The sequence below is a fragment of the Rhopalosiphum padi genome, chromosome 3, assembly GCF_020882245.1.
Source record: "Rhopalosiphum padi isolate XX-2018 chromosome 3, ASM2088224v1, whole genome shotgun sequence".
In the NCBI taxonomy this organism is placed as follows: Eukaryota; Metazoa; Arthropoda; class Insecta; order Hemiptera; family Aphididae; genus Rhopalosiphum; species Rhopalosiphum padi.
The window spans coordinates 80,342,049-80,352,600 of NC_083599.1; the positions used below are offsets into that span (position 1 = coordinate 80,342,049).

At 28.1% G+C, this 10,552-nt stretch overlaps 1 protein-coding gene across 1 annotated transcript; it reads right to left on the reverse strand.

Moving 5' to 3' along the window:
* Positions 1-4,493: 4,493 nt before the first annotated feature.
* Positions 4,494-5,775, reverse strand: LOC132926076 (uncharacterized). The gene is given in 4 exon segments (XM_060990421.1): positions 4,494-4,609; positions 5,306-5,400; positions 5,402-5,558; positions 5,640-5,775. Coding segments are annotated over 4 exon segments (504 nt in total).
* Positions 5,776-10,552: the final 4,777 nt, after the last annotated feature.

A 10,552-nucleotide genomic window follows, 5' to 3' on the forward strand; every position in this document is an offset into this window, starting at 1 on the left:
TATGATAATAATTCAATATCATCAGATGTTACTGCATTAATTCTTACCATTTCTAAAATAGATGCATAAACGGAATCATTTTTTTGACGCATATTTTCGATTAATTCTTCGTAACTAAATAAATGTTGCCATATGTTTAACGTACCAAGTGAATGCGTGTACTAATCAATTTGATTTTTTTTCAAAGAAATGAAAGGAGATTCTTCATTCACTGGTGGAAGTTGTAGTAAGTCTCCAAATATTAATAAATGCATGCGTCCAAACCACCCATCATTTATATCTCCGGTATCAAATATTTCACATAATCTTAAATTAATATAAGTTAGTGTAAGTTATATTTGAAATCATGCTAATCTCATCTATTTTAATTAATATCACATTTTCTATGGCTTGCCTAATTATTTTTAGAACATTATTTGATAATGGTCGATATGGTGGAGTATTTCCATGCTCTACTGGTAATTGTAATAACCTATGAACAGTCATACCTTGAATATTAAATGCAGAAATGCCAGTAGGTGCAGTTACAGCAACATCTTTTTAAATTTTAGCTTCTATGAAAGCTTTCACAGTTTTTATTCAATATGATTTCCCTGTTCCACCAACTCCAGACACAAAATGTCGCATTGGAGAATTGTGAACTGCTGATAATATTCATCACTGGGAGATCTCTGGGAAAGCATAGCTTTATTGTGTGTTGATTTTTCAACAGTATCATTATCAAAATCTTCGTCATCATCTATTTCTTCAATGACAACACCTTCATTTCCCATTTCCCATGTTGGTGATCAAATTTCGTAGACCATTGTAATCGGGTAAATTTATATCTTTGTATAGTAAATTATTTAATTTCAACCACGTTAGTGCATCATATATTTTTTTTACATTAACTAATGTCTCCCAATTTTTTTTTTCTTGTTGGCAAGCTGCGCGCTAGAATAAACAAATCATTAGCCATTATGACTTCATTAGGGCTTGGTAATTTTTTTAGGGTCTGTTCCAGAGGAAGAGGCAAATGGAAAACACTACCAATGGCTTTTGTTAACATCGAGTTGTTGGGTTGTTTTCGTCCTGATACCGTCCCCATACGCACAACAACTTGAAATGCTTTAGCTCTCTGAATCAATTGTCTTTCAAATTCATTAAGTGAAGAAATCACTTCTGGCGTTTTAGGAGTAAACAAATCATTTAAAATGCAAGTTGAGACGGGTATGTTGGAGCGAAATTTTTTCAAACACATATTACAGATAAATTCACATGGTAAATTATTGGAATTGACAAAGTTAAGAAGAATATCCCATAGGTTATTTATTATGGGTTTTCTTAAATTATTAATTTCAACTACATCTCTTCGAAAGCATAATTTGTGACATGACATGCATACATTAATAGGTTTATCTATTACTCGAATGTTAAACTTAATAAACGACTGGGAATGAGTAGCAATTATATTATTTTCATTGGTATACATAAAAGTACCTACATTGAAAACTGACCCTGTTAATTTTAGTCGATCCCTAATCTCTTTCAATTTATTGAAATCTGAAGTATATATTGCATGATCAATGTGTGTAACTAAGTTTTGAGCTCTGCATTTTATACAATATGTTAGTTATACTTCTTATACTTGAGAAATGGGTACCTAGACTTTTTAGAAATAATAGATTTGATGTACATGTATAGTTGTAATGACATGCTAAATTATGACCAAGTTTCAAACTATTACGCGTTTCACTTATACACGTATCAATATATGAAACTTTTATTTTTGAGGATAAAATATCATTTATTATTTTTAATGCCCGATGAATAACATAATTATAGTTTAAATTACATACATCAACTTTACACCACCATGAAATATTAGAAGCTTTATGATTAATAGGATCGAAAAGATTCATAATTTGACCAACTTCATTTATTTCTAAATTTGTTTTATAATTGTTCGGCAACGGATTATAAACAGGGTCAGCAAAGAATGGTTCTGTATGTTTAGTATGTTGCGATGGTCCTAGTATTAAACACAAGAAACTGAAATCTATATCCTTGTTTTTAGGAATAAGAATATTATATTTAATATTTTTACTTATAACTTTCTTTAAATATGAGAAAGAATTAATGTATAATTGTACGTTATTTTTTCTGGCCATCATGGAAGATTTGAGAATGTCGTCACATTGTATTCTTGCAATACCTAAAGGCAATTTGACAGTGTTCATAAGTCGAATTGTCCATTTTTCAATGTGTCCATGAAATGGAAACACTACCTTTGCCTTGATTTTTTTTAGGTCGTCGAAACAGTAGTTTTTTAGGTGACTTTATTTTATTACAAGTTTTGTTAATAATAGGAAGTTTCTTTTTTTTATTCAATAAGTACATTTCTTTATTTTGAATTCTCTTTTTGTATATTTTAGTAGGCATATTTATAAATTACTATAAGTTTAAAGTAATAAAATATTAACCCACAACTCAAAGTTAGAGAAGCGAAAATGCACAATGTTTTGCAACAATATATATAATTTGCAAGTCCAGTGTGTCGTACGCGAGGTACGAAAATAATTTAATACGGACTATTTTAACAGCAATGATTGCCAATAATAATACGTAGTACGTAGTAATAGGTACTAAACGGTTTATAAATTATTGGTCAGTTATACGCAAGGTGCGAACACAGTTTAAAACGGAATATACCGGACAAGTCCAGCGTGAGCCTTACGCGCAGTGCGAATACTGCGAACACAGTTTAACTGTGACAACTGACAGCTCTATGTCTATAGTGTAACGTTTAGGGTAATTAAATAATGACCAATAACGACACGTAATATAAAAAGCATGTACAGCGTAAGTCCAGCGTCAATAACTAAAAGCTATGAGACAAATAGACAACATGTACTATGCACGTATTTTAAATGGTTTAATATTAGATAAGACAGACTAGACAACACGCTATGAGCAGCAATGCAAAGAACGGAACGTGCACGTCTACTGCAGGCTGACGACGATAACGAAATGAAACGTAAAATATTAACATGAAGTAGTAATAATGAAATGCGACGTAGCCATAGATAATACACGTAATAGTGTGAGGCCGTAGTGGGAGTCCGGGAGGGGCGACTGGGAGTGGGGGAGCGTGAGTGGGGGCCGGTCGGCACGACAATGCGAGAAGCGGCCGCCGTGATTCCAGATTTCAATATAATTTTTCATTAAAAATGATTCACGTTTTCTTTAATAACTTAATTTATAACAGTACGATTTTTATGATTTTTACAAAAGGATCATCTGCATGATTTTCCTCATGTTTTGCAATTTACTAGGTATAAATTGATTCAGTAGATAATTAATTATCTCATCTGACAAAAAACACCGAAATTTACACGGTTTTAATGGGAAACTTCTGCTTCGAGATAATATACACTGCCGTGCCGCCGCTTTTATTTTTTTTACTTAGCTGGATATGAAATGCATAAGGCATAAACTCATGGATGCGCAGAACGAACCGATTTTTGTCAGGCCGTGGCGTGCTCCCTCGCTGAACAGACTGTAGTATCTATCAATCTATGATACAAATTCGCCCCCTCCTTAAATGATCTTCAGATCCGCTACTGAACCACGCGACAACTACCCCTAATAACACTGGGACATCTAAAAGTAGGTCCATGGACATTCAGACGGGAGCATTAGACCTATTTCAGGAACAACCTGATCAGGTCCGAGGCTTAAAATCGTACATCCAAAGTAATATACCAATAATTGCTTAATGTCTACTTCCCGGGAATATCCCACTATGACATTCACAGGAAATTCCTATAATAGTCCTATTTGTATCCCATAAAAGTACCATTTACTCATCAATATTCATGATTCATCCTGATGTATCGATACATAGAAGTACAGGTGTATATATATAAGCGTATATATATATATATATATATATATATATATAAATATATACATCATATGAATTAGAAAATCTCTTCTTATATGTATACATGTATGTATTGCATTTTATAAATAGATTATACATTTATACATGTATAATGTAGATTATAAAAAATATATTTATTATACATATATATATCAATTAATAGATACAAGGAATAACCATTCTGCAAATCTATAGTATATAGTTATATATTATTAAAAGTAAGTAAAAATTTACATATATATATATATAAAAAACTTTAAAATGTCAATAACAATATACCTGTATTTAACTACTGAATGTAAGTATTTATCAATATTTTATACATAAATTAAAAAAAAATATTGGACTTAGAAAAGTAATTTTTATTTTATATTCAAACAAAGCAAATAATACAACCTGTATATATATATATATATATATATATATATATATTTAAATATTAATACAATATTAATTTAATTTAGTATAATAATAATTAGGTTACCATGGTAATACCATGGTGCATCTTAAAAAAATAATAAATATAGAGGACATAATTGAAATTAATTATTATTATTAATAATTATAATTAAATTGCGTTTTGTTTTTCTCTGGAAAGTCTATCTTTGGCATGTTTTAACCAACTACTAATTGGTTTCTTCAATATTTCTTCAGTTACGTTTGGGAAGCTTTTATTCAAAACATCTGAAAATAATGTATAATATATATACATATATTTAATAGAATGATATTTTAATGATAATCCATCTGTATTACTGTATTAGATATAATTTAATTTTTAAAATCAATAATTTTATAGAAACTTCCGAGTCCTACTCATCCAAAATTTGTATATTTATATAAAATAAACGGAGTCATACAAAAAAAGTATAACACTTAAACAAACTTGTTTTCTAATAAGAGTTAAAACTATAGTTTAAGAAATATATTTCTCTGAATAATTCAAAGTTAAAAAGACTAATATATAAATGTTAAAACAATTTTGTGTTAAAAGAGCGTAACAGGTTATAGAAGTAAGTTTAGCATTTTAAGACCCTAGTAACTTATATTTTATATAGTTTAAATGGACACTACATAGATATTTGTTGTCTTACAAGTGTGTAACATAGTAAATTCACACACTTACTTTCTGCAGATCACGTTTAGCTCTGTTAGTTTAAAAATTAAAGTGAATTGACCTATTATGAAACTTGATGGCAAGAACATTATTTGAGTTTGTTTGTATGTTTTTTACGATAGTTCATTGTTTTAGTAAGTTATGTGTATATAATAAAGAGTAAATTAAAAATGCTAATAAATCACTTAAAAACTGAATAAGACGGAGACAACAAATATCTGCGTAGCGTCCTCTCATCGCAATGTATAAATAAATTTTCTCACCAAGAAGAAGTCCAAAAAATTTTGTTTTAAGAAGACCTAGTTTTTCATCTGGTGCTGGGCGTCTTCCTGCAGATAATCCTGTTAATGTAATTTTTTTCAAAATGTTCATCAAATTCTTCACTTTGAGTATTACTTGGTTCACCAATTTGTTGACGTCTTAAAAAGTTAAGCATTCTTTCTTGGTTTAATAATATCTTATCCACTTTCAATATTATTTCTGCTGTATAATTTGATAAGTGTTCAAGTTTTTTATCTAAAAATTTAAAAAAATACATTATGAATGCATATTTTATACACTTTAAATAAAAATAAATTATATCATGAAAGTTCATACCTAACTCGTTTAACGTAATTATTTCTGATTTGTTTAAAAAAGTACCATCGAATTGCTGTATGATTTGTTTATTTAAGTTTAAATCAATATTTTCAGGACTTGTCATAAACGTCATATCTAAAGCATTTTTTAACATACTTGATGCTATAATACAGAAAAAAATATATATAAAAATAGAAGTAAACATTGTATAAATATTTTCATTGAAGAAGTACAAGAAATAAAATGTCTGTTTTCTTGATGTATATTTAATTAATAATAGTTAAAGTAAATTTTTCTATAATTTAACTTTTTAAAGAAGCTAGATATTTAGTAACTCCCATGAAAGGATTATCTATTTTGTGTCAATTAACCTAATATAATTTACATTGATTTTATTCTTGTTAAAGATGATACATTAAACCAAAATTATTATTGAATACCTTTAGTAATAGTTTTCACAGGAGTTGTTATCATTTCATCAATTTGTGTTGATGTACTTATAAATTCATTCTATTTAATAAATTCAGTGTCAATTTCTTCAGATAAAAAATTATTGTCCATCTGGTTATCTAAACATAATGAAATAATTTTATTTAATTACTAGTATTAGTACTACTTTTTAAATAGAGTTATGAGCTCATAACACAATTTATAAAAACACAGTTATACACCTAATGATAATTAACCACTTATACATTTTATATAGGACATATATATATTATTATATATTTGCTTACAATTTTAGTAAATTTATTTAAATATTCAATTTACTTGTTATATTTGTAGTTTTAATAGGACTTTTTATTACTGCTGTATGAGTTGAAGTTAATAATTGATAATTTTTTGATGTATTGTTTTCTAAAAATAAAACAGAATTTAGTAAAGTAAATGATTTATATCTGAAAGTTCTATTTAAAATTAAACCAATCTCAGTATCAGAGAAAATCATTAAGTTATTGGTTTTGTAACAAAGGCCCCTAGGTATGAATTAAAAAAATTCTAAATATGATAAATTTTATCTATAAAAATTAATATAGTTATAATATAAATACCGGAAGTTGATAAATCAGAGGACATTCCATTCTAAAGAATATCAGCAGACTTTATGGTGTTATGAAGAATGGGAAAAGAATTAAACATTGATTAAGTAAATATTTTGTCGTCGTCATTGTCTTCATAATTCTTTTTCTTTTTTGGCTTTGATGCATACATTTTTTGAGAAGGCAAGTGGAAAAATGATTGTGATTCTTCATCGTAACTTGACGAAAATTTTTTCTTTGCATGAGTACGTCTTTGTGTTTTAACATCATCATAAGTATTAACATCTGTGAAGTTTTCTGCCGTTTTTAATTTGTGTTTAGCACTTATGAAATCATCTAAATTATAATGATTTATACATGAGTTAATAAATATTCATATTTTATCTGATATTGTACAATATATGAAATATGTATAAGTATCCGAGTATCTCTTACCATCAGATCCATATATTTTAATAATTGTAAGTGGTGTCCACACAAATGTATAATTGTTCTTACATTTTACATTTGGTTCAGCCATTTTTGACACCAAACTGTCATATATTTTAGGATTCTTTAAACCAACAGGATAGTAAAAAGTTAAATAATTTATTTTCCAGTTTTTTGGAACTATTTGTAACCCATCACTAAATTCAACGATGATATATTTTCTGAAATAAGTAAAAATAAATGTTTATATACAAATATTGGTTAGTATATTATGTTATTAAACTATTGAAACAAGAAAAGTAATTTAAATATTATAATGTGTATTGATATAAATAACATATAATTAGTAATTTATTTATTTATAATTTTATTAATTTATTGTATTTTTGGAACTTCATCTTTGTCAATATGAAGAAGAGGAAAAGCTGCATATTTAGATTTTTTTCTTGGAATTTGATAAAGACAAATTTTTGAATCAATGTGATGAACTGGCCAACATGCTAATTTTGAGAGTGTATGAACTTCATATATTCCTAGTTTTGAAGATAGACATGGTAATGTAAATAAATCTTCTTTACTTAAAAATGTTCGACCAATTATCACTTCACATTGTAGTTTTTTATGGTATGAAATATTATACATTTTAATAATATCATCATTTATTGTACTACAGTATTGATTTTTAGAATCTTGAGAAATTAGTGTGAATTGTTTGAATTTTAAAGATTGGTATTGATGAGAACCACAAGTATCATTAGTAAGGGGTCCTTTTGAATGTAACTTATAATAGATAACATTTTTTTAAAAATCACAATTGCACTGAGATATATTATTAGATTTTGCTTCATGGATCCTTCGAACTTTGTTGTAGCGGTTTATCATCTTTTTTTATCATTTTTTTTATTTTCTGCATATAATTTTCAAATTTGAAAGTTGAAAATAAATCCAAAGATCCATAATGTTCAACATCTTTAGCCAAATGTAGTAATGCGTGAACATTGTGTGATACATGATGTATACCATAAATCAATTTGAAAGACTTTACAAAATGAGTAAGTAGATCTTGGCAATAATTTATGAACTCTGACTTATTAGAATATTTACTAGTACACAAAATACGAATAGCAACGTGTAAAATCAAAAAATGTATATAAACTTCTTCAGATACGACTGAATATAGAACAATTGGACCATAATACAATAAGAATTGTCGTAATTCTGTAGCTTTCCACTGTTTCCACATATTAAAAGATCTTGGCTTTCTTTGGAATTCTAAAGGTACAAAAGGTGTAATATTATTGTCTATAGAATTTGAAATAATTTTAACATTGCTACTAGACAGTCGAACTTTGAGGCTACCAAGTAACCATAAACTTATTAATTTTTTAGTAACCCCAAGACATATAAGATGTTGATAATCAAGTGGTACATCAGTAACTAAACCTAAACCCGGTATTTCAGTTAGTGCAGTTTTTCCCATATGATAATCTTCGTCTTTATAATTGTTAAAATCTAAATCAGTTCTCAAAACAATCGTTTCTGAAGGGAAACAAACACGCCGTTCAAAATATGTTCCTTCAGTTGTACATTTGGTACAGCTGGAATATCCTCCATGACTTTTTATGCATAACATAAATGATTTTGCCGGAGCATCAGCACTTATTCCTTTTATATGGAATCTGTACTTGCGACCATTAAACTCAAATCCATTTTCAGTCATATACTTAGATTTTTGAACAAAATCATGCAAAAATTCATTAGAACTAGCTGGTTTATGTTCTTTGTCAAAGTATACACCAATTATAAAAACATGATTATATTTATAAATTGATCCCAAAATTGGCCAAACTTGACTATTTGACGATTTTGCTATTGGGAGTCCATCTATATTTATCATTACACTAATTGTTGCCGTCGGTTTTAGTGGACTGTATAAGTTTTTTTTACTAATATATTAAGCTTACACACTTTTTATATAACTTAATAATTTATTTATTTTGCGGAGACGGACACGATGACATGTAAATGCACATGGGCACACGGTTCAACACACACAACTAAAAGTAATATAATAATTGAAGGTCTATCAAACCAATATCGGAGAGAATAAGATAATATAAATCTACAGATAAAAGTAATAATAATAATAATAATAATAATTACATCAATGATATATATTACACGCGTCAACACTAATAGTAGAATTTGATGTACAAAATAAAGGATGTTGTTTTAAAAAATGAATTATACCACATTGAAGCCCAAAGTGATAGTACTCCCCAGGAAATACCTTTTTTACATTGGTAATTCTAAGAGTCTGAATTAGTGTTCTGGCATCCCTGGGCAAATTATCTTCAATAACATGTGGTTTAATTATATTTAATAAATCAGAAAGTGCTTTATGTGTAATATTGTTTTCAAGAGTCCAAGACACTAATTTTTCCTGTAAACTTTGATTAACTGTAAAATTTTTATCAGTGGATGTTTCTGTTGGCCTAAAATTAACAAGCTGCCTGTGATATTTTTGAAGAAAGAGATTCAATTACTGGTCTATTAACTTTTTCACATGACACAACTTCATTATATTGAATATTTTTAGTACTAAATGTACTTGAAATATTAATTGATGAAGAACTAGAGACTATGTTTCTTTCTTGAATTATTCTTCTTTTTAATTGTTTTAATGTAATTACATTTAAAGGTTTTTTTTTCTCTTTATAACATTTTTCTCTTCCCTATCAACAAAATTATTAGGCAAGTGTTTAAACTCTATATTAATTAATCCAAATATCTAAGTAAAGAGTAATTTATAAAGGTTCTGTAAAACTTAAGTGTTTTTTCAAAATGTTCAAGAAAATTACTTTAAAAAAATCTAACTAAGGGTCAATAGCGGCAAGTGAGAAAATGTTAAGTTAATCATACACATTTATTAATAAAAAGAGATTTTGCTTATCTTATTAAAATTAAAATATTAAAGTCTTATCTGTCTCTTATTTTAAAAACTTATGGTAAATTCTAAAAATATTTTTTGAATTAAATAATTCTTTTATAAAATTACACATTAAAACTATTGAAACAAAGTAGGGTTCCACGGATTAAAAAAATTAAGGAACAGTGGTCTATAAAGTCACATAAATTAGACCCGACAGCTGAATTTCTTAAACAAGCCGGTTTGATTTATAACACGAGGACTATGGCAATGAATATGACGACAGCGGTGACGGTGAAGTATACGGCGAATACGAGGAACTGGATGACGAGAATGAAGATAGCGATGGTCAGTGGCGTAATTGTGGGGGGGCAAGAGGGGGCACTTGCCCCCCCTGACAATTTTTTGAAAGCTTAAGGTATATATTTTAACCGGGGGGGAGGGGTGTCAGGGTTTTGATAATAATACATTTATTACATTCATTATACATTGCCCCCTTAGATTTTTTCCCAGTTACGCCACTGGTGATGGTA